The sequence below is a fragment of the Lonchura striata genome, chromosome 9 (genome assembly GCF_050655825.1).
Source record: "Lonchura striata isolate lonStrDom1 chromosome 9, ASM5065582v1, whole genome shotgun sequence".
Classification (NCBI taxonomy): domain Eukaryota; kingdom Metazoa; phylum Chordata; class Aves; order Passeriformes; family Estrildidae; genus Lonchura; species Lonchura striata.
In genome coordinates, this window is record NC_140711.1 from 23,447,436 (window position 1) to 23,472,552 (window position 25,117).

The following is a 25,117-nucleotide window of genomic DNA, read 5'->3' on the forward strand; positions in this document are numbered from 1 at the left end:
AGCCTGTTCTTATCTGTAATTATTCTGTCGAAGAGCCCGATCTGCCATTTGCAGCAATAATAGATCATGTTGCTAAATCACGACTATATTAGACAAACTGTCACGAAGTGTATTAGCAGAGAGAATAATTTTCTTTGTGTTCTGCTCCTGTTAACAGACTTCAGTGTATGGGAGAGTATATCTGAAAATGGTAACTGACTCAGAAGCCAGTTTATTTAATTTGCAAAGCCTGGAGGGTATTTGGCTATCTGCTTCCTGTTTAAGGTGAGCCTTTTGGAAAACCTGGCCTGACCTTGCCAAAAGGACAGTTTGGATCTTTTATAAAAATTGAGACTCAGGAAAATGATTTAATGAGAAATTGATCACTCACAACCCTTAATCAACATGGAAAACAAAAAAATCTGAGCTTGGAAAAAGCAAGACCTGACCAAAGCTGTGAAACTTCAGCCAAGATATCATTAGACTTTTTGGCTGTCTGACCCAGGAGATGAACTGTAGTCAGGGTTGAGCTTGATGACTCAGGGAGCTCTCTGTATGTGGGCAGGCCCAAGCAGTTAAGCCTGCACGTGTCAGCAGCATTTGAGAGAACACTTTCCAATACTAACTGATGAGTTAGTGTCTGTGGCAGGCTGGGGAGGTGAGCTCTGGAAACCTGCAAACTAACTTTTGGAACTTGTCCTGATTATAGCACCTTTGTTGGGCTGGTGCTTTTCATTTTGGTTTTATTTCCCAAGGGAGTCAGCATATTTGGTGATCTCTAGTTAAAAGAGCTGCTGCCTATAGAATAGGACTTCAGTCCTGATCGTCTCAACCATGGATATTTTTTGTGCCTAGGTGGGAAGCATGGGAGAGCTAGAACTGAGGAGTGGGAAATTTTCTAAGATCCTTATTGTGTTAAGGACCTTGGCCTGCAGTTGTGATTGCTTTCTGCTTTTACATCAGTCATACCAACATACAGCTTCAGCCATGAGAGCTCTCAGAATTCAGCACTCACACCTCATTTGTCAATCACACCCTTTACACTGCAAAGCAAAATTAAATTTTCTCAGCTGCAATAACCTTTTCTCCCCCAGATATATTCCTTCCCTAAATACTTCAACTGTTTTGTTTCCACAGTTGAATTCTGGCCCATCTTCACTGCAGCAGCTATCCAGGCTGCATTGGCTGCTGGAAAGTCTGTCTAGCAGGAGCAGCTATGAATGCTGCTCTGTGTCCTGGGACTTTGGGGATTGGCACACACAAGAGTGAGTGAAGGTCCCATTACCAGGGGTATCTTGTACAACCCTGGTACTGTTTGTGTGCCATTTCTTCTAAATTTCTTAACCTTCCACATTCACTCTGACTTCTGACCTGTCACCTAGGTTCTTCCTTTCCCTTTGCCCTTGGGCCACAAGTGAAGAGGAAAAGCTGAACAAATTAAGGAGTGTGCCCAGGAAAAGGAGGAATGAGGTGCTGTCATTCACATTCTGCAAACCAGGCAGGTCAAGTAATATTTTCCTTGGAAATCATGCCTTTCACCAGGCAGTTCAGCCCTCTGCTCTTCTAAATCCTGTTGTGGTTTGCTTCAGTTGTGCTCCAACTTGTTGAGCTCAGGTCTGTATAGGAGACAAAAATCTGATTGGGTTTCCTCTGCAGGCAAAATTCTGTGGCTATTTATGATGGAGCAGCCTGGGCTGTGGCTGAGGAGCAGTGACCCAGCCACAGAAGCTGTCTGTGGGATAGCCTGGCTGCCCTAAGGCGAGAGGAGAGCCTCAGGAGAGAGCCTCACGTTGGTTCAGCTGCAGGACAGCCGGAACCTTCCCTGCTGCCGCCTGGACCTGCAGCTTTCCTGGCTGCTGCTTGGCACAGCCACTGCCACCAGCTGCGGATTCCCTGGCTGGGCACTAGCATTTGGAGCTGCCAGGAGGTGCTGGGGTAGCTGTGCTGCTTGGAGAGTGCTGCAGGGTGGCATCTAATGGTGCCTGGAAAAGCTGCAAATCAGAGAGGCAGAGACCAGTGCATTGCATGGAGACACCGCCAAGCACAGCTACGGTGCTGATGCCTGTTTTTCAGTGTGTCTTTGCTTTTGCTTCTGACTGCACTAAACTCAAGGTATTGCTTGATTCTCCCTTGGAGCTTCTTGGCTCAGTTCATGCCTCAAGAGTGCATTTGCTCTTGACAGTCCTTGGGTTCCATGCCCAGCTGCACAGACGCTGCTGAATAGCAGAGTCTTTCTGGCAGCTCTAAGGTATGCCCTCTCACCTCTGCTGGGCTCATTGGCTCACTCTCTTCAGCACTTCTGTATCCCTTCTCCCTCTTCATGCCCTCATTTTATAGATAGTGTACTTTTTCTTTTTTTTTTTTTTTTCCAGTTGAGGACTATTTTTTTCTTCTGGTGTCCTGTGGAGCTGCTGGAGCTTGTTCTGTCCCTGTCTGCCTTACTTATGATGGGCTGTAAACTCTTCTACTTGGCAGCTGGACTCTTCTCAAAAGTGAGAAGAGTGCCCAGGAATGTAGGGATTATGCACAGTCCCAACAAGCACAAGGATGGTATACAGAGAGTTCTTGGGGCCAAATTCCATGACTCAATCCTTATGGCCATGGTGCTGACAGAAGAGTCTCCTTATTGACTTTTAGTTTGTGCTGTCTGCCCTTTGAAGACATTGAGTAATATCTAGCTAAAGTATTTCAAGAACTGGAAGAAATCTTGAGGCAACTCCCTAGAAAGAAAGGTTGATGGCCAAGGAAAAAAAGGGCTGCAGCTTGTCAATTCACATTCTGCAGAAATTTGCATACTGCAGCAATTCTTGGATTAGTGTCAGGGGAAAAATGGCATTAACATTTAGATGTATGGAATGGCTCACTTATACTGAAGAAAGAGTTTTACAGACACCCTTGGTATTTAAGGAGATTCCCTTATATCCCTTATCCAAATGGATATGGATCATTTTCCTTTGTAACTCAACTACTGCTTTAAGTTCAGATATGGGCAGGAAAAACTCATTTGTAACATATTTGTGGTATTTCTTATCATACAACACTTCAGACATTTCTGCTCTCTTCTCATCATAGCACTTAATTTCTGAAGACCAAATTCCCTCAAACTTCCCCCTAATTTCCTGGTGTGGCAGGAACTGCAGATTTCCTTCTTTATTTCTCTGTCTGAAATACATCTCTGCTGAGTCATCTCAGGGTTCTGGTGTGCTTGCAGCAGGAAGTGTTGCCTTCACATTGGAAAATGAGATGGAGATCAGGAGCTGTTAAGGGCCTGTGGCTTAGTCAGAGGCAGGAGCTGCTGACTCTTAGTTGAATGTTCAGTCTGAGACTGCTCCTAAGTGTCCTAGATTTTTTGTCAGTGGTGAAAGGAAGAAGTCAATGTTCAGTCTGCTTACATTAATTATTTGGATGGCTTTTTATAGGAGAAGATTACATGACAAATACACACACCCACATACATCTCAGCCTGCCTCATCCAGCTCAGGGAAGAGACAAGGGGAAGAAGAGCACATGTGTGAATGGAGATGCAGGAGGTGAAATAAAAGGGACACAAAGAGATCCTCATCAGCAGAAGCATTAGAAGAACCATTTGAGACTTCTAGTTTGATCAAATCTTGAGTATAACTGCACCTAAACAATCAGAGGTTAAAGAAGGGGATCCAGGGGAATCTCTACCTTATCCTCCAGTGGCAAATATTGCTGCTTGAAACCAAAATATTCCAAGTTACTACATCTCCCTCATTTAAGGTACATTCACATATTTCAAGTATGTGAATGGTTAAGTTTCGTGCCCAAAATCCTGTGAATGTTCACAAGATACCAGGTATGAAATATCTTGGCGCATACTGAGCTCTGCACAAAGAGACAGCGGACAAATTTGGTATTACATTTTCCTGGCTGTTACTGTTTGTGTCCAGGAGATGTCACTGAGAATCTGTAACAAACCAGCTGGGTACTGCTGGCTGGAGCCCCTGGTCTAGAGTGCAGCAGTCTGGGGAAAGCCTGACTAAATTAACAAGACAGCATATTCTACATCACTGCTGACTGCAGACAGTGCAGCTGGAAATGCAGCTGCCATGCATCAGCATTTGGCACCACCCTAAGGCAGTGGGGAGGTCATTGTGGATCTGCTGTGGATCTGCTCAGCATTTGAAATCCAATTCAGTGCAGTGTGAATAATGGCTTTCTTGCTTTCTCTCTTGGCTGAGAGACATTTGAGTCTCTGTAGGCCTGTTTTCTCCCTAGCAAGGTGAGTTTAGTGAATGATTTCACACAACTGAATCATTTTCAGGTGTAATCAAAGTAATAATCAATCTTCAGGCAGGAAAAGAGGGGCTAAAGGTAGTGTGCTGATACCATGCCACCAGATGTCAGGAAGAGAAAGGGTTTCCTTGTCCAAAATTCCTGTTTCCTAGAGCTCTGAGTTTTACCTTGTGCAAACATTGTATTCTGCATCATTCCAGCTCTCCATGGCCAGACAGCACAGAAAGGATTTTAAATAATCCAACTGAGGGTGTGTGGATAGGGCAGAGGCAGGATCAGGACTAGCAAGGGACTGTCCACTCTACAGAGAAACAGCCAGGAATTACTGGAGCACCTCCTAGCAATGACCACCAACAGAGCAGGAGAAACTGGTTTGTGGCATCAGCTGTGGTTATCAACAGGGAAAGGCAACAGTGGATAGGAGCAGCCTGGAAACAGGGATTATTTACAGGGATTTAGAGGGTCCTTTCAAGGAATGAGAATGTGGTGGGGTTTTTTTGGTTTTGTTTTGGTTTTGTTTGTTTGGTTTTTTTTTGTTTTGGTGGGTTTTTTTGTTTGGTTGGTTTTTTTATTATTTTATTTTTGGTTTTTTTTTCCCACTCTCATGCTCCTAATGGGATACTTTATTGGATATTTTCCTGAGGAAGGTAATTTATCGGCTCACAGCTTCCTCTTTACTAAAAAGAAGCCCAGAGTCTGGCTATCCCTTGGACAAGAGTCCTCTGTGTGTGATGAATGACTCAGAAAACTGTGTCTACAGCAGAAATACACTCAGTATTGGATTGTTAGCGAATTCCTGAGCCTGGTGCAAAAAATAGGTTTACATAAAGATTGCACAGAAAGGAGAAAGACTCAGGGAAAAGCATTTCCTTAATACCCTGTTTAAGGAGAACTAAGCAATAAGGTACCTGTAACAAAACTTTGTTTCATCATGCTGCTTTATGTGCTGCTGCCTCCTCAGTCTGCTCTCAGCTTTGAGCCCAAGCTGGTGAGAAAATCCCTCTGTGTGGTAACTTCTGTGTGGTTGGAGCAATGCCCAGATTTATTAGTGGAATCAAGTTAGGAATGGTGCTACAAGTAAACAGGGTTTGTGCTGTGGGCTACAGTGGCTCTTGGGGCTGAGCATCGTGTCAGGAGAACTGTAAAAGCTGCTTGCTTCCAGGGGGCTTGGCTCCATGCTTTCTGTAGCTCTACCTGAATTTGGATCAGGGAATCCCTCAGAAAGGGACTTTCTCAACCTTATTGATTATGGGTTTTGCAATTTCCTGTCCTGTTTAATAGAGGTTTGATGCAAATAAACATTGTAAACAAAATTCCTCCATGCATTTGAGCATTCTCAAGGAAAGACCTAAACCTGGATTGGCCCCAAGCTTGTATTTTGGGCTATATGTGTGTCTTCAAAGCTTGTGTGTTCTGTTACTTCATTTCATTTGATGTCTAGAAGGAATTGGAGAGTCCTGTACCTATACATAAGGAAATATTTTAATATTATCACAAGAAATTATTTGGAAATGGAAAGTAACAAAAAAAGCACTTAATCAGAATTGTGCAGAAGATTAATGAAAAAGCTGAGAATCTCAAAGGCTAGAATCTCATCTGTAAATGTAAACAGAGGTAATGAAACTACAGTGAGTTGTATCATATGAGAGCTGATGATGATTACTGGATGTGGGTACTTTACAAGGAGAAATATGCCAGTCTGTCTCACTTGACTACTGACCAGTCTGTCCAAAATTATAAAATCACCTTCTAAACTTTATGATTTGTATTTTGCAGGAGGAAGAGGGAAGGATGGTGCACCCATTATAACCTTTCCAGAATTTGCAGGATTCAGTGAGATACCTGATGATGATTTTCTGAACGTGGTCACTTATCTAACCAGCATTCCCAGGTGAGACTAAGCACAAATTTCTGTTGTTTCCCCAGTGGCTCACTGATTTTAGTGGTCCTACCAGGACATACCAGTGCCTCTGCATTCTCCAGTCATTATGAAATTTCTCTATCTACTGGAGGTCCTAGGAATTGTGTCATTTTCATGGAAAAGAAAGCTTTACACAGGGCAGGTTGAACTGAATTGGAACAGGGATAGATCTGAAGAGCAGCAGCAAAGATGGCAGATCAAATGGAGCTAAGAGGGGCTGTTTGTGAAAAGCCTCAGGGGCACTGGATGTAAGAAGGGAAGGGCTGCTTCAGAAGGAGCCATACTTACATAGGCCCCATGACTGCTTTTTCTCTGAGTGCACCTTTCTATGCAGCTTTCCCTTTGCTGAGAAAGCAAGTGAGGTTCCCCACTGACAGGATTCTAGCAAGTACCATGCGCTTTCAGGTACTTCATTTCTTTGGAGATTGCTCCACAGCCAGGATGTTTTCCTTGCTTTTTGCCTGCAGCTTTATAAGGATAGTGAAACAAACAGACTTCTCCTCTGAGGAAATGTGCTAATGCATGACTGCTGAATTACTTTTTACTTATCTAAGAGAGCTTAATATTTTTTCAGTCCCCTGATCCTGTTTCTAGACTATGGCTGTTTGTACTAGTGAGAAGCACAGCAATGATTTATCACTTTCTGTGGTCTTCTGCAAAAAGGTGCTTAGAGGATCATAGCAGAAAATGTGCCTCCTTCAAGTTTGAGTAGGAAGTTTTATAGCTCCAGCTACATGTATCTGACAAAGTTGTTACCAAGGAGTTGCCAAAGCAAGCTGAGAGAAACCACATATTGTGAACTTAACAGGTTCATTGTTTCACTCTGCTCTGTGGGACTTCTGTTCCACCAGGGGAAACTCTGTTTTGAGTGTTTCTTTACTCCTTCAGGACTGGGAGGGTGACCAGCCCCAGGTTATATACAACAGCAGCAGTGGCTGAGAAAAGCACAAAACTAGTTTTTCAGTACTTTGTACTTGCTATGCAGGGAGATGATTCTCAGTGATTTTGTCAGGAAACCAGCATGTTACATTGTCAACATGATAGACAGAAACCCTTTGAGCTTCCTCAGCCTGTGTGAAGCCCAAAAGCACAGATGCATTCAAAAGAAATTAGCTAAATTCATGAAAATGGCAGCTGGACACAATGGCTCAAATACAAACCCAGGCTGAAGAAATTAATGTATTCCTTAATGCTGGGACCTGGGAGAATATACCAAGAGAAATATTGTCCTCATTTTCCTGCTGCCTTTGTCTCAGTAGCCACTATCTACCAACAGTGGAGTCAGGGTGTTGAGCTAGATGGACTTTTGCTTTGACTCAGTTTCTGTTCTCCTCTCCTGAGGAATCCCAGAGCCATGTGCAAAGAATGAAGAATTGAGGTTCAAAAATTCGTAAGTCAGGAGAGCTGTGATATATCTATTTTACAGATGATGAGATAAATGTGGGTAGTATCTCACTCTACAAAAAATTGTGTTGAGTGAGTGACTGTTCAGTTTGCTCTAAATGACCTGTTCAAGGTCAGTGACTAGCTGGAGTTTCAAGGTACATTTTCTGCATACCAGCACATTGATTTGGCTCTTAGGTTTGATCATAGACCACACTGAAGGGATGTGAATTTTCCAGGAAATTTTCTAGTCTTTATTGCAGTACTTTTAGAAAGATTGCCTGCATTTCTTGAGTCACTATATGAAACTTTCCACTATCTGTAAATAATGAGGAAGAAAGATGTTAATTTAGAAGAAGAACCTGAGCAGCAAGCTTTGTGTGATTTATGACATAATTAAATAGATTTCAAACTCAATGAGGCCTAAGTAGTGGACCTGTTTGGGTACAGAAGAGCTCTGTCAATCTGCAGTTGGCTGGTCCTTGCACACAATGTTTCTGCCATATACATCAGCAAGCAGTAAAGGGTGTGCGTTGTTAATTTTGCCAGCACTACTGTACTAGATAGTGCTGTGTGTAATATAACAGTATTCCTGTGTGTAGTTTTATTGCTAGTAGTCCACCTTTTACTTTAATTCTCCAGAAGGATGTGAAGGTATCCAACAAAGTGACTAAGAACAGAGAACTGTCTCTAACTCTTCTGGACTTACAAAGGGTATGACCATGAATCAGGTGAGATGAGGTATAGTTTGAAAAACAGTTAATCCTATTTATCATAGAAAATACTTCTGTCTTCAGAGCTTAGTGAACCAGAGAAATCAGCATCCTTTTCCAGGTAAATGTAGAGAGAATATCTGTCTTTGATAATGTCTGATTTAGTATATCCTGTACCGTAAGGTTCATGCTGGTTGTGGAGATAAGCTCTGTGATTGCAGATAACTTCACTTAGTGTTAGTAACTTTCTAAGTCCCTCTGGAATGAATAATCTTATATGCTCATCTGACAAAACACATGATAGGACCGAAGATCAGCCCAGTGAGACTCTTGTAACCTGATTCATTTTCCCTGTGGTTCAACACCTGCTCATGAGAGTGCTCCTCCAAAGGAGTCTGTATACAAACACATCCACAGACACTATGTAACATGGTGTATGTACATGCATACCTCTGTGCATGCACTAGATAGCTCCAGAAAGCCATTTTTTACTTGCTTTATTGCATGGCCAGAATTCCTTTCTCTTTAGCTTGACATGGATTAAGTACTTTGATAAACAGGTGTCCTTCTCTCCTTCCAAAAGAGGTCAGGAAATTCAACATCTCAAGTCAGTGTTCAAGGGCTAACCTGAATAAAGAGCTGAGAACATAAGAGCTCTGCTGATTGCAGATATTTCATTCAGGGAAAGAGAACCTTTCTGCCAGACATCTGTAGATCTAGGCAAATGTGCCAGAATTTATTTTGGAGGTAAACCTGATGTTTATCTGCTTTTCAGGATTGTCTTCAAACCCTCCTTTTCAGAGAACTGGAAAAATCCCAATGCATTTTCATAATGAGGATAGAGATATTACAGTACTGATACTGAGAAAACATTGATAGAATGTGTGTGTGTGTGTGTGTGTGTTTGTTCTTAAACAAACTTTCTCTGGATGCAGACTGGAGTGGGGGTTCTCAGCTGGGCATCCACTTGTGCTGATGCTGCCATCTCAGCCAGGCCTCTTCCTGTGGCTGTGTGCCTGCATTCAGCCCTTGGTGCCAAATGACATTCAGACCTTGGCATGGCCTTTCAGCATGCTGGTTGAAATAGGATCACTTGCTGACACTCTCTCTGTTTCCCTGGTTAAATTTAGAACTTCAGTCAGTCCTACCTAGCTAAAAAGAAAAAAATCCACAAAACTCCCCCAACAACAACAACAAACAACCCCACAAGCAAAACAACAACAAAAAAACCCTCCACATCAAAAAGCAAACATACAAGTATCATTGGCTTATCTCAGTGACTACAATTGATGCTATGCTGAACATCATTTGAATGTGAAGGACCCAGGTTGAGACTTTTGCATTTAGTTTCTCACCCTTTCTTTAACAATATGCAATACACACAATATCTTTGTTGCCTTTATTTGAACATTATCAAAGAACTTTATTCTGTGGAATATTTGTTGAGCTACTGAAGGATAGGTATGTGTTTGTTTATATCTAAGACTACTGAAGAGTATGTATACATTTGTGTATTTATAAAAGGTAAAACAGGTTCTCTTCCCTGTGCTTTAGAGGCACTGCTGCAAACATCTTTTCTGTCCTCTGCAGAGAGTTGCATGTTGCACTACTAAAGAGGAAAGGTCATGTATTGTCATTGAATTTTGTAATCCTTAGAGGAATGTTGTAAAAATACTGAATTGGAAAATTCAGTAGTTTTTCCTGTTATCAGTATGAACTACTAGGAGCATTCTCGTGGCATCTCAGTTTTGCACAATACTTTGACTTTCAGTTTTTGATCCTGCAGAGCTGTAGCAAGAGCTCAGAGTTGTTACTGTGTTGATAGTCTTCAGTAGATTATTGACGTGAGTTTGGATAAAATGACCCATGGAAACAGTGTTCCTGAGTTGGTCCTTGTATGGATGGTGGACAAGGGATCAAGGAGATACTTTAAACAATTTATTTTCCTTAAGATGTGATGATATGTTTGATTGCAGTATGTTCTCTGATTATTACATTTATACTCTTCTTGCCTGCCTCTGGTTTTTCTGAGATGACTGAGCTGTTCTGCTTTAGTGAAGGTTCTGGACACTCAGTGTGTACTTAGCTTCTCCAATGCTGAGTGCTCTTGGAAGGCAGAGAGAAGAGCAGTCCCACTGAAACCTGGCACTACAGAGTGGGATTTTTGAGAGGGAAAGAGAGGATGGGGTATTCATGAGGTCTACATAGGTGGAATGGAACACCAAATCACTGCTTCCTTGATCCTCCTTGAAAAGCACTGAGAAGGAACAGGAACCGTTATTCTAGCCAATATGTTGAAAAGGATAGTTTTGAATGACTTGTAACTCCAGAACAAGCTTGTGATTGGCAAAATAGAACTCTTCATTTTCTGCTTTGCCTACCAGAATTCCTGGGGCTTTGTGTACACAAGTCAGGGGATACTGATGCCCTGGAGCTCAGTGCCCTGTCAGGTGTCAGCATACTTGGAGAATGAAAACTGTAGAGGGGTGTCTAATTTTGCAGAAAAAAAAAAAAATCTGGGGGTTTTGTCTTCAAAGGAGCACAGTGTAATTTGTGATCCTGAACTATTCATGTTCTGGCAGCAGAGTAGCACAGCAGCTGAGAGATTCAGCAGATAAAATATTCATGTTTTGTGTAAGCTGCTAGCCTTATGCTGGAAAGAGAAATTTTTCTGGCTTTCCTTTTCATGTGTGTTTCTGCCAAATATTCATTCTTTCCACTGTACGTTGTGTTTTCATAATGGGCTCCGAGCGTGGTGTGACGGAGGCTGTGTTTTGCTGCAGTTCTCTGCCTTGGAACAGGAGTGTCTCCCTGTAACCCAGCACACCTATTTCATCTGTTTTGCAGTCTGGAGGCTGCCAGCATCGGATTCATCATCATCATAGACAGACGACGGGACAAATGGAGTGCAGTCAAGGCATCCCTGACACGAATAGCAGTAAGTGCTTGCTTTTGTTATTTATCTTCTAGAAATTAAAATTGTCTGCTGAACCTTCAGCACACAATACAGGCTCCACTGCTCATTTTAAGCTCCCATTTTCTGGCTGTGGATGCAGATTCTCCCTGGCCCTGCAGTTAGTAAGTGTTAAATAAGAGAGGGAGGAAGCTGCAGAGACAAATTACATAGTCTTGTTTACTGCTGAATTAGGACAAATTCCTTGCTTTCTGGGTTGACTGCAATATATATTTTAGTAATTTGAAGTTGGTTCCTAGAGGAGTATTAAGAGGTACCCTTCTGTCCCCAGAGAAGGGATGACATGGCTTCCTTATGAAAGAAATAGATCCTAAGGGATTTGTGTTTGCACAGTAGTAAAGGATCTCTGTCAGAAACTCTTAATAGATTATTATATCTCATTTGCAAAAGTCAGACCTGGGCACCGATTTTCAGCGCTAAAAAATGCAGCTGGTTTTATACATCTCTTAGTTAGGAGCATTTACTGTGAGAGGACCAAGCACTTACACACAGAGGTGTAAGATGGTGGGATGACAAAGGCTACTTTAAATTCTTCCAAGGTATTTAGACAGAAAGGTTTTTCATTCTCAGGCTTTTTTGCTGCTCTCTTCAAGAAATTGTCCTTTTTTATGCCTGATGAGCTCAGAGAAGTGTGAGAGATGTAGGCTGGGTGTTGCAGGCAGGGCCATATCTGATGAACATGTTGAGTGCCTGCCTGTGTGTAAAAATATGTGAGGTTAAAAAGATTCAAAACCCTTTGCAGAGTTACGTAGGTCAGCCTGGGGAATCCATCTGTGCTACCAGCTTCCCTCACCGGTCCAACGTGGGCAGCCAGCTTTGCCCTCTAGTGGCTGCAGCCTAAAAAATGGGAAAAATTCTGGTGTGGTGGTGCAAATGGGATTGGTGGGATTAGGGTCTGGAGAAGAAAGGCATTTGTCAGGAACTTTGGAGCTCTGTGATAAATTTGTATCATGAAACAACATGTGGCTGGGCAGTAAAATCCATGGGTCAGTCTTCCTGCTGGGTTTGGAAATGGTGACAATGAGCACATGCTGAATGGACCAGCTGGTGCAATGAGTCCTACCTACTTTGCCCTACTGGTGAGGAAACACTTGGCTGAAAATTCCCTTGTAAGGTAGAAATGTGCCTTCTAATAATTCTATTCCTTGCAGGGAGCATTTCCAGGAAACCTGCAGCTGGTGCTTGTCCTGAGACCCTCCCGCTTTATCCAAAGGGCAATCGCTGACATTGGCATTAAACTCTATCGAGATGACTTTAAAATGAAGGTACCGGTAAGCATGCGGTTTTTTGTCCATGCATTTTCTTTTTTCCATTTCAGTTCTGGGCTGTCAGCAATTTCCCATAACCCAGGATTGCAAGTGCCACCTGGGGCCTTTCATCTGGGTCTGTGTGGTGATTCCAAAGAGTTATTTAGCAGTGGGTGGTTCATAGTATTTAATGGATATGTTCCCATGTCAGTCTAGCTATAAAATGTGGCTCAGTTTTTAAGTACTGGAATTTTGACTAAGTGGAGATGTTCCCTTCCTGTAGGTAGAGGAAGATCCCACTTCAGTGACAAACATAAGTATTCAGGACTACAGAGCAGTGGAAGCCTAGGGCTGAATTCTGCACTCTTTGATGGGTTATCCATGGCAGCACTGACTGTCCCTATAACATTGCTTATTCTGAATGTCTTTTATGATTCCCATGCCCTGAAGATTCAGAGTTTGTGTTTTAGTTATTTTTATATGCACTTGGCATATGCTGTAGGTTGATGAGACTGTGATGTAAAGAAGGTTATCAATCCTGAAAGAGTTTGAGATTATTCTCTGAGGAGTCTTTTAGGAGTTGTTTTTAGCTGCATGTTTGCATGTGGTGTCAGAAATTTTTAAGTTCTATAAATATGAATTATGATTATTGATGATATTTCATCCTGGATCAGACTCATACTGTGTTCCACAGTGGCTTTACTGGTGGGATTTCAGATTACTGTTTTGGATTTTGCTTTTGGGTTTATATTTTGCAAAATACTTATGGCTCTCCTCCAACAAATCTAGCTCTGTTGAAACTCACGTTTGAAGTTCAGGTGTTTAAAATACTTTCTGTGTCTCCTGAAGTGAGAGACAGCAGCTATTTATTATAGTGCATACAGGAAAGGAACCATGAATAGGCATTTGGTTACTTTGGTTAAATTGTAACATTTACTGTCATTTGGTAAGGGTGGCTTTTTGGCAAAATGTAAAATTGATGAAAAAATTATGTTTATATACAAACCAAAATATTTTATAGTACTTTTAAAAATGGATGTACCTATATTTAATATGCCACAATCTGTTGCTACAGCAACCATTGTACCAGTGCCTGCAGCCCAGAAACTTCATCTAAGACTGGCATTTTCCAACAATTCAGCATTTCCTATGCTTTTAACAATTTATTTGACACCAGAGTTGCATTTCAAGACTTGGAAGGAATCAAAGTTGGAAGGGAGGTTAGTTCTAGGCAGGGGTCAAGCACTGCATTAAGTATGAAATACTAACTTATCTTTCTTACAGGTAGGAAAATCAAGAGATCAATTTAGTTTGGGGTTGTCTTGAATATTTTGAGCCATCCTGGGTGTGTCCACAGAGCTCTTAGAGAGCAGCTTTACAAAAACTAAGAGCATGACAGGCTTGCTCCCTCATGCCCAGATATCTGCAGACAACCTGTCAGATTTATAGACAGGCTACCCACATAGGTCTGATGCTGTTCTAAGTTACTTGGGGCTATACTGCAGGTGTTCTAAGTTCCTGGGATCTGTCATGCCCTCTGGAGGGGCTTTTCTCCTGTGTTGCAGCCCATCCTAAAAATACCATCTGGGAATGTCCTTGCATACCCCAGTTTCAGGGCAGGGAAGTTACTGAGAACAATGTCTGTTTGTCCTCCTTGAAAACAGCATCCTAAATGCCAAGCAGGAGAACAGGATCACAGAGTTCTTGTCCCATTGGGTATGTCCTTACTCAAGGAATTAGGGATCAGTACCTATCTTCAATATCACCATGATCTTTTAAGTTGTTTGCAGGTTGTTCATGTTATGTGTTTGGCCTTATAACAACATTCATGTCATAACTGGCCTGTGGATGAGTGACATTTCCTGTCACAACTGTAAGTGAGTCAGGACTAAGACATGAGCATTCAAAAGGAGCTCCAAGAATATTTTGTGTGTTTGTTAAGGCAACATTTGTTTAATAGTTTATTTGAGCTATCAGACTGCAAATATGCTCAGTAAAATAGATTTTCTGGGTTAAATGAATATGGGAATGAGTAGAAACTAGAAGATCAAACAGGAGATGGAAATAAAGGCTGAAATAACCAACCAGACACAAAAAGGAAATGAAGGATTCATATCACATTGGCATACAAATGTGGGTAATAAAACCTCATCAGGCAAATTTCTACTGGGATAGTGATTTGAGTAGATATCATTAGCCAGGATGAAGACATAGAAATATAGGAAACACAGCAGGGTTCATCTGAGATTAAAATCTGTGAATTCAAAAGGAACACCCAGAGATGCACCCAAGGAACCTCCTATCATAGGAAGAGAATTAAAGCATCTTCAGAACATCCATAAAAATCTGAACAATTTGTCCATAACAAGTGCTTTCATGAGTTTTGTAGGCTGTGACTTCTTTTTGGCAGCCTATCCTTTCCAGAAGCAGCTCCCCCACAGCTGCATGTTCCACACTGACCCTTCTCTTCTAAGCTGCTGCTCCTTTGCACTCTCCAACTGACTGACTGTGGCTGTCTCCTGTCTGGAAAGTGGCATAAGAGATGCTAATGCTCTATTAGACTGTTTTTTTAGATGGATGCTGGATTGCTCATAGGCTTTCTCCTGCAGGAGTGCCTGCATGGTGAAGACCCACACCATGTTGGGTAGCACCATAGTGGGCAATATTAATAGGTTTGTTTTGTGGCTCATGCTGAGTATACCAAGTTAAAGCAAACATAAAATTCTTCCTAAAAGAAAACTGCATGACAGTGTACCTCTGTGGTTTCAATGAGGTTTGAAGTATCAGAAAAGTTCCAGCTTGTCAGCAACATCTCTGGTGGTGAAAAGCTACAAAGCAGTTACGATTTACTTTTTCAAATGTGATTTCCAATTCAGAATTAGTGCATAGACTTTATGTTCCAGTGTGAGGCCTTTTCAAGATGATGCAGCTTTTTGAACTTTCTAGCTTTGATCATAACAGAACAGTGTTTCATAACACATTCAGGGAACAGTTTTTCCTTTAACTTTGGCTGAGATAGCTTTCTTTGCCACAGTTTCTTCTCTAACAAGATCTCCTTGTTTCTTTGTTTAAAGACAGGGGTCAAGGGGAAGATGAACTGCTGGAAGTGAAAAAGAACAGAGTGAGGGCCTACTTGAGAATTTTCAGCCTTTATGGGTCCCTGGGGCCAAATGCATCCTCCACTATCTTCTTGTATGCAAGTCAGGTTTACAGTCTGGATGGATGGACAACTACATGTGGTTTTAAAAACTAGTTTCATGATGGGTTAGGAGGGTAATGGTAATGAGTCATACTCTGCCTGGAAGTAGGCAACAAGTGGAGTGTTGTAGTGAGTGAATCTGCCCTGTTTGATATCTTCATCAGTGACATGGAAGAGGCAACAGGCTGCACTGTCATCAAGTGTGCAGATGACACTAAACCAGGAGGAGCAGATCGTATATTCCAAGACAGGGCCACTGGAACAAAAACTCAAGGAACAGGCTGACCAGCATATTATTTTATATATACCAAAGGGGCAAAGCAAAGTCCTGCAACTGGGAGTTTCCTTCCAGAAGGATTTTCTTACTCAAGAAAGAACTCATGTTCTTCCCTTCCAACAACACAAGAGTTGTGTTGTTGACAACACTGTAGCCTGACTGTCTGGTGAGCATCTCTGCAGAAAAGGAGCTGGGAGCAAGCTGTACATGAGCCAGAGTGTGGCTTGGCAGCAAAGGAAGCCATCAGCATCCTGCATGAACAGGAGCAAGGCCAACAGGTTGATCACTCCTCCCCCTTTACTTGACTCTAATTAATTCACATTGAGAGCACCCTGAGTTTTGGTTCCCCCAGTACAAGAAAAATATTAATCTGGAGTAATATTGGAGAGCCAAGAAGGTCAGGACTTGGAGCATGTGTTCTGTAAGTAGATGCTGAGGGAACTGTGCTTGTCTAAAGTGGAGAAGGGAAGGCTTAGGAGGGTTAATATAACATAGCAGCAGCTTTCCAGTCCCTCCAGGTTACTGGGCACTGCAGCCAGCTTGTATGTGGTGGTAGGATAAGAAATAACTGACATAAAGTGAAACAAGGGCAGCTCTGACTTGACATAAGAAAAAACTTTCTCACTACAAAAGTCAGGCAGCAGAGCAGACTGCCCAAAGATTGTACAATCTCAATCCTTGGATGTTTTTAAGTCTCAGGTGGATAAAGATCTGAGCAACCTGGTTTGATCTCACAGCTGACACAGCTTTGAGAAAAAAGTTGGACTAGAGAGCTGAGGTTCGTGCCAACTTGAATTATTCTAGAAAGATTTTGTAACAAAGATCAGCTAAAAACTTGTTCAGGTTTGTTCTCAAGGCTTTTCTTAGAGCACTCTTAGCCTAGAATATGCATTCTCTTGTCTCCATACATCTGCACTCATCTCACTGTCCATAGTGTTCATCAGTGTACTTACCATGCTCCCTTGGAGCCTGCTGAGGTGCAGAGACACATAAGCTTTATTTAAATAGGCTCAAGTAACCCATTTGACATATTTATGACATTTATTTATTTAAAATTCTTAGTTATTTGTGCTCAACTTTTTATTCTTATGTTGCTGAAATCATGGCATGTCTTCTAGCTGTTGGAGCAACAATAAATGAGTGCTACTTGTGCAACCACTTGTGTTGACAAATTTACCACTTGGTTGCCAAAAGTTAATGCTCCTTATCTGCAGCTGAACTGAAATTTTGTTTGGCTTTCTTCGAGCAAGTCTAGTGGTAGGGAGATTCTAAAGTAAAATAATTGATCTAGGGTATTTCTCCTTTATCTTACATTATGATTTTAAATGGGAAAATGCCAGTGAGTTCAGTGAACATACAGTGCCAAAAAAAATCAGGAAATGGAAAGTAAAATCTTATTCTCAATGGTCACTTCCCTGGATCAAGTGGTTGGTGTTGAAGAAGCTGTTTAACTTGCCTGTGTCTCCATTTCTCTGTAAATAAATGTTATCTAGAGGATAAATTATGTCATAGAAGTTTGTGTGAACATTACCAATACCATACTTTTGCTCTTGATGCACATGCAAAATGAGTTAGCCCAGCAAGGAGGAAGATGATGTCAAACCAAGGTTAGTTCAAGAAAGTCCATGTACACACTGAGAAGGCAAAATCTAGAAAAAATAAACTGTGGCCATGTCACGAGAAAACGAAAAATGAGAACTGATGGCCTCTGGTGGAACTGCAGTGGTCATCTATATTCAGGCAAACCCAGATCTTAGAACAATGATTAAAAGGCTTGTTATTTCTCTCAGTGCAGTGTGTTTGGATTCATTTCAGATCATCATGCTAAATTCTGTCTCTGATCTGCATGGCTACATTGACAAGAGCCAGCTGACCCGGGAGCTGGGGGGAACCCTGGAGTACGGCCACAGCCAGTGGATCCATCACCGAACAGTGAGTGCTGCTGTTCTCACACACCTGCACCACAACTGTCCCAGGGACAAATGCAGAGCAACCATTAAACAGGCACTTTTCAGTTGCATTACAGCCTATGGATTCTGCTAGGGACTCAGGGAAAGAGCAAATCCATGACTCAGACAGAGAAAGGCAAATTCCCCAAAAGTTTGTAATGGAAGCAGTAATTGTATCTCACTGCATACCTGGCCCTGGGCCTAACAGTGTCGTGGCATTCTTACTCAGCAATGCCTTCTCTTGCCTTTTAAATAATTGATGGGATTCATAGGCCTTCAGCTGCAATTGAAAATAGGCTGTAGCACTTTGCTGACTTTACAAAGGTCAAAAGTAAGGTCAAAAGTCTCAGTCTAATGATTAATTATGTCCATGCTTTTAAGAGAATAAAAATATTTAGGGCACTGTGTTATATTTTTCATTTCTATCCTATACAAGCACTTAGCTGGGTCTTATTTTGGGTAATTGAAGAACAGTTGTTAGGAGGAAGGCAGAAAGACTTTTTTATTCTATTGAGGAAACTTGTACAGGTTTGATTGTTCCCTTTTTCGGCTGGTTGATGCATATCAGTGTCTGCTTCAAAACAATGTAAACCATTCATTATGGTGCCCAGGTAAGATGACAGTTCACAAAAAACAGACTCCAAACTCTGGCACATTAGTAGACAAAATATAATTTCATTCTTCCTAAGCAAAATGGGCTAAACTGGGTCACAATCCTGGAAAAGTAATTAATTCCACAGAGAATTTATACAATGTTTGCATCTCTCTTTGTGGGCCTACTTGTAAGATTGATATATTAGAGCCCACATCCAATGTGAGCCTCAATATTTGCAAAGTTCTGAGCAGCACTGCGTTTGAGTCTGTTGTTGCTGATGGGCAGGGTACAGCTAACTCATAAAAAGAGCTTTTCTGAGGTAATTTACATCAAATCACTTTTATAATTTTCTTGCTATACCTTTTTTGTGCTTTGCTGTCCTTATAAAATTAAATTTTAGTTTCCTTGAGAACCACCAAATATTTCAGGCTTCTGAAACATAGAATCTGAACTATGTCTAACATTGATTTTCTACATTTATAACTGTGTGGACTATAATGAGGTTAGGGTTGAGATGAGTGAATAAGCTCATGTGTCAAACATATCAAAAATATGAAACTGTCCTTGCAGAAACAGGGAGTGTGAAAAAATGAATCACCTGTAAGAGCTTTCAAACAGCAAAAGATTTGAAAATATGAAGGGGCATAAAAAGAGGTATAAGAAGGGTGGTATTATTTATTAATGGCAGGGGTTTACATAAAGCAATAATACATATTTTGGTAAAATACACAAACAAAATGAGCTAAGAATTTAGAGGAGTAGGGCTATGTAATCCCCAGAGATGTTAGTTAAATTTTTTAGAAAAAATTTTACCAAGCACACAGAGACGGGAAAAAAGCCAATCCACAGACGTAACTTAGGTACATGAAACAACTTATTGCTCATATACACAGGAGAGAGTGGAAATGCTATTGAGTGAAACAATGACAAGTTCATGGTGCAGTCAGCCAAGGAATATCTGCTGGATAAAAGGTTGAGAATTGTCATTAGGGAAGTGTCATCTTCCATGGCACCTTGAAACAATCTGACTTCCAGTCTTCCTGAGCTACTATCTTCATGCCCTTTGCTGCTTCTCTCAGTGTTCTCATATCTTGTCCTGCCAGTGATTTTCTTCTGAAAAAGCTTTAAACTCTTGCTAAATGACACAACAACCTCCTCACATCATTCACTGTTGCTGTTCTCCTCTCTTGGCTTCCAGGAGCCTATGGACTTTCTTGCCCACCGAGTGCATTTTTGGCTTTCAGTAAATGGCCTTTGGTCATGGATGGCCATGTCTGTGTTGCAGTCAGAAGTGTGACATTTCAGCCAGTTCTAATCCAGTAGTTTCAGTGCTGAGAACAGCAGCATACAGCTGCAGAGCACTAAGATAGAGCATGTGTGGTCTGTACTACTTGTGTTGAAAGCAGACATGAATTTATGGGGGAAGAGGGAAGAAGGCTGTGAACTCTGCTAGCATTCTTTCATGGGGGGCATGCTTGAGATCACAAATGTGGGCTAATTTCTCTCTATGCCTTTTGAATGATGATCTACCTCCAGTTTGTTTTTCACTGAGCTCACAACATAATTTCATCTGTCATGGCTGCAAACAATGAATTATCATCATTGCTGGAAAAACGAATGCAGTGTGCAACTACTACATAGTGTTTGATTGTGTGTAAGAGCATCCCTAGTGTTTGTTGACGGACTCAAACCTGTGGGGGATTAGATCAAAAAGTACAAATAATAAAGAGCTATACAAAACAACACAGCCACACCCAAACTTGGGCATGATCATGGAAAAACATCCCATGCAGTTACTTTCTACTAGATATAAAGGTTTTAATCATATGTCACAGGTCTGAACATTATATTCTACTCTGAGAGGATGGCATTGTTTTTTTTTAGCTTCCCTCACTTCCTCATTCTGCATTAAAACCACAGATTTCTGACAAGCTTTGTGTTGCTGCACCCAAGTGATAAAGAAACAGCAATGTTCCCATGAATTTACGCATTTTAACTGTATTTGTAGTTACTTGTTCCTGTATTTGGGTGCTAGCATGGACAGATGGGAGGAACTGACTAGAATGCACCTTGTACTGATAGGCAAGATGGAGATGCACATATTCAGAAGTCAGGGGAAGACAGATTACTGCTGAGTGAACAATGGCTGTATAAATATAAAGGCTTTGCCCTATATATTTTAGTAGTGTTCTATACTTAAATAAAGCCTTCATTAAAATTTTAAACATGGCAGAATTTCCCAGCAAGCATGGGCAGAGGATCTGAAGTTCCAAGCTTGTCTTTGAAGCCGATGTCCTCTGTGGTTTCATTATGTCTTCTGAGCTCTGGGAGTTCCCCGTTGGCTCACCAAAGTGACAATACGTGCAGACCTGTAAAAAGGTCATTTGTGACACATGGTTTAATTTGTAACTTTAAGCACATCACCCGAAAAAGGCAACGTGACCAGCTTTAAGGCATGTAATACTTGCAGCACGGTGCGCCTGAAGCACAAAGTGTTGTTAAAGTGCTAAGGGTAAATAACCAATCTGTGACTTTATGCATTTGCTTTTCCAGGCCATTGAAAACTTTGCAATGACAGTAAAAACAACAGCACAGATGCTACAGACCTTTGGAACAGACTTAGCAGAGACTGAACTTCCCAACGATGTGCAGTGCACAGAGGAGCTTCTCTCCTCACACACCGACCACCACAGCAAGCTGAAGGTGATTGTTGCCCCACGATGGCTCCAGCAGTGCAATAGATGAGCTCTGGTCTAACAAAATTTTCTACCATCACTGGCCATTGTCTGGAAACCACTGAGAAGGACAGACATCTGGGTTCAGGAGGTCAATTTGATTCAGCTGTGGAAAAGAACATTTTATGCTTCAGGAATGATAGAATGGGGAAGCGTCACTTCCACTGTGTGAGAGGGAATAATGGGATCACATCTGGAATAGCATGGGCTCCTGATGAAGAGTTCATCATAAAGGATGGACTTACATTGGAGCAGAAACAGAGAATAGTCAGGAATAGACAGAACGATCTAACTAGATGATGACTGTTGTTTTGTAAAAAAAAAAAGTTGGGACTAGTTTAGCTTTGCAGAGTAAGGATCAGAAGTAAATATTACTGCTGTCAGCAAATACCTTACATTAAACACAAGATTAAAAATACTTCTTAAGCTATATTAGCACAAGAACAATTTTTATGGAAGAACTGTGTAGTGAAGTGGGAATTTGTCATCTGACAAGTTAATATTTGAGCCTCTTTGTCTTTTTATTACTTCATGCTGGGAAGACAATTCTGTGGATGACTTCTTATAGCTGAGGTACTATGGCTCAGCATGGCACAATGTTGTTTGAGGAAATTCCATTAAGAAGTGCAATGTCTCAGCCCAGTCTCTCAGCTCACAATCTACAACATGCATTCAATTTGTGGTAGAATAATTTATTCTGCAAGTGGCCTGGTCAGATATGCAATCTACTCAGAAATTACTCTATTCCTTTTCTCAGAAATAGATCTACTATTCAAAGTTAAAAGACTTAGGTCTCCACATTTGCTAGAAAAACATACCACCTTTGGTAAGCATTTATATTTTGTTTCAAGTATTTTGTACCTATGAAAAAATCCTCCTTTATCATCACTCTGTTTTCACCTAAGAGATGTGAGTGTTGTTAGAAGTACATACAATTTGGTTTTTGGCTTGTTTTTTCCCCTCAGGATGAGCTGAAACTAGCAGTGAAGCAGGGGGCCACCTTACTGACATGTATCCGAGAGCCAGTCACCCGAAGTGCCAACAGCAAACTCAGTCCAGATGAACTGGAAAATGTGGCCACAGTGGAAAGGTCAGTGGAACTAAATTACCTTGTGCAACTTGCCAATTTATTCCTAGGAGGTGTAAATGTAATTTAAAGAATTTAAATATGCAGGTTATAAATTACCACGTACTCAGGATTTATGGACAGGTAAGTCAGAGAAGGAAATACCTTAGAGGAAATTACTCAATTAAACTGTCAAGGCAAGTTCAAACAAGTCCTGAATTTTTTGGTGATTTTTGGTCAGATCACTACCTACCTGGCTGAAGATTCAAGGTGGGACTTACTTTCTCCCTGACACATATGTCCTCCAAACTTCTATGCCTGGTTAGAAAGTAGTACCTGAGTCTCTGTGAGATGAGTGGCTGATGTGCTTGTGAATGTCTGTGGAAACACTGGGGGAGGAGCAGATGAAGGTGATACCTGAAACATTCTGTGTGTCACAACTGCAGAGATACACAGAGAGAGAACCCTCTTTTCCTTCCTACAATGCTAGTTATTACCATAAAGCTTTTAGTCACCATGTAGAAGTTTCTGCTGTGCCATGTGATGCAGAGCAAAGAGAAATGCCATGCTAGGGTTTCAGCATGTCTGCATTCACTGGGAACAAAGGTGCTGAAAGTAAAGCTGAGCTGATATTTTTCACTGAATACTTTAAAATCCTTTGAGCAGTCATCACAAAGGAATTTGTGAATTCATGTTGAATTCAACAACTAGCTTTGATTTTAAAAAGGTTTTCCAGGGACAGATTGAAAACAGAAACTTGTTTTTGAGACAAATAGGAGGGAGCTATTGGCATTTGCCCCAGTAACTTGATTATTTCAGCATACACTGATCCCTCATCTGCCCAAAGAATGCCCATCTATTAAAATACAAGATATTCAGAGAACACTTCCTTTTTGTTTTTTTCTACTTGTTTAAAACTATTCTACTCCATAATTAATGGATCATTGAGAAACTCTTGAGGATGACTCACTATCCTGGTGTCAGATATTGTACTGAAGATATGACACCTTGAGATTAATGTCTTTGCAAATAAATGTTTCATCATTTACACAAAGTAAAACAATGTCCATGGGAGTCATTAATCTATTGTTTTTAACAGACTGGGAAGAATGATTCGGCCCTTGCCTACTTCTGATCGGTGAAGAAAGTTAGCAAGTTGTAGAGTTCTGTTTTAATAATTCCATAAAATAATTGCATCATATTCAATCTGCATAAGTTGGGATGGATTATCTTTGAAGCATTGGGTGGAAGTTAGGGAGTGACAGCTGCCCTTGGCTGCCAGCACATGGAACAGCTCAGAGTCCCTCTTGCACACCAGGAGGCAGGACTGTGACTGCCACAGTAGATCCATGTAATTGTCACTCATCTGTCACATTCCCGCCTGTCCTACTGCAAATTCCATTCTCTTTTGCTTGTGGGAGAGCTGACACAGAGCCCTCTTACATAAGTTAGGGCTCCCCACCACCTCCCCGCTCTGCTTTCTGCCATCAATTACTGTAACTTAAAAGAAATGAACTATAGGAAATACATACATTCTGTTCATTATAATTTCTTAACAGGTTGTTGGCTCAGTTGGATGAAACAGAAAAGGCTTTTGATCAATTTTGGACCAAGCATCATCTAAAACTAGAACAGTGCCTGCAGCTTCGACACTTTGAACATGATTTTAGAGAGGTATTTCTTTGTTCATGCTGTCTAGCCTTCTCTGATAAATAAGGTCAAATTCTATCCATACTTAGAGTATACCACCAGTCCAAAAAGGAGGTTGGGAGAGAAGACCTTCATTATGCATTAGGAAATGAATATTCTAAAATTAAAGTCTTGACAGCTTTCAGATGTCTTACAACACTTGAATAAGGCACAGTGAGGAAAGTGCCAGACTGTGAGGCCAAAATGTGGAGCACCAATAACTAAATTTATCTTGATAAATAATTTTGCATTTAGGTGTGAAATTATCAAACATAGATTCTTCTGTGATGGTAAATCACCAATCCCAACACAGTCAAGGGAATACAGTTTAGAAAGCCCAACTGTCAGTCCAGAGACTGGAGTAATACAGATTCTGAAGTAATATAAACTCTGGAGTTACAGGTTGTCAAAACTTTGTGGGCCTAATTAGTGAGAAGCAGGGAAACTCTTTGAAGAATAGTTGGTTGTTAATTTATTCATTGGATTTTCCATTTTGGAGTAAACTCAAAAAATAAACTTGAGATCACAGATGTAGGTGAATGTTTGTTGTAATTTTCATTCTTGTGATGGGGTTTTGGGTGTGTTTATTTTGTTTTGATTTATGTTTTTATTGTTGCTGTTTTTTAGGTAAAATTGACATTGGATAACCTCATGGAAACACAAGCAAGTTTTGCTGACATTGGAGACAGTGTGACTCGAGTTGAGAACCTCCTAAAGGAACAGAAACATCTGGAAGAGAAAGGACAGGTTTGTACTCAATTTAGTATTCTAGCTGCTATAGACATGGTATTCTAGACACTTGTCACTGCCCCATTTTTTTGTCCAGATTTACTCTCTTCTCATGAGTCATAACTTTAAATTGCAAAACAGATCCTAATTTCCAGAAGCCAGGGTTGTTCAGACCCAGTAGTTCCATTTCATTACTTGGAAAACTAGGGGAAAAAGTAGGAAAAAACCTTGAATAATGAATGTCCCCAGTATGTGAGGAGGAAAAAGTGGACTCCATAATCTCAGTGGGCAACCTGTTCCAGTGTTTGGTTACCCTCACAACAAAAAAGTGCTTCCTGGCGTTCAGAGGGACCCTCATGAGTTTCAATGTACTCACTGACGTGGAAGTGGGCCTTCAATGT

At 41.1% G+C, this 25,117-nt stretch overlaps 1 protein-coding gene across 10 annotated transcripts in view; it reads left to right on the top strand.

The window, feature by feature from the left end:
- MCF2L2 (MCF.2 cell line derived transforming sequence-like 2) overlaps positions 1 to 25,117 on the top strand; it is a 157,726-nt gene that overhangs the window by 40,910 nt on the left and 91,699 nt on the right. For 8 of the 10 annotated variants that reach the window (XM_021543705.4, XM_021543715.4, XM_085587250.1 and 5 more), the window contains exons 3-10: positions 6,016 to 6,130; positions 11,104 to 11,194; positions 12,382 to 12,501; positions 17,769 to 17,885; positions 21,051 to 21,200; positions 22,198 to 22,322; positions 23,858 to 23,972; positions 24,615 to 24,734. In XM_021543705.4, the coding sequence (XP_021399380.2) occupies positions 6,016 to 6,130; positions 11,104 to 11,194; positions 12,382 to 12,501; positions 17,769 to 17,885; positions 21,051 to 21,200; positions 22,198 to 22,322; positions 23,858 to 23,972; positions 24,615 to 24,734 (953 nt within the window). The remainder of the gene's footprint in view (positions 1 to 6,015; positions 6,131 to 11,103; positions 11,195 to 12,381; positions 12,502 to 17,768; positions 17,886 to 21,050; positions 21,201 to 22,197; positions 22,323 to 23,857; positions 23,973 to 24,614; positions 24,735 to 25,117) is intronic. The other 2 variants (XM_021543697.4, XM_085587248.1) reach the window with 1 other exon arrangement.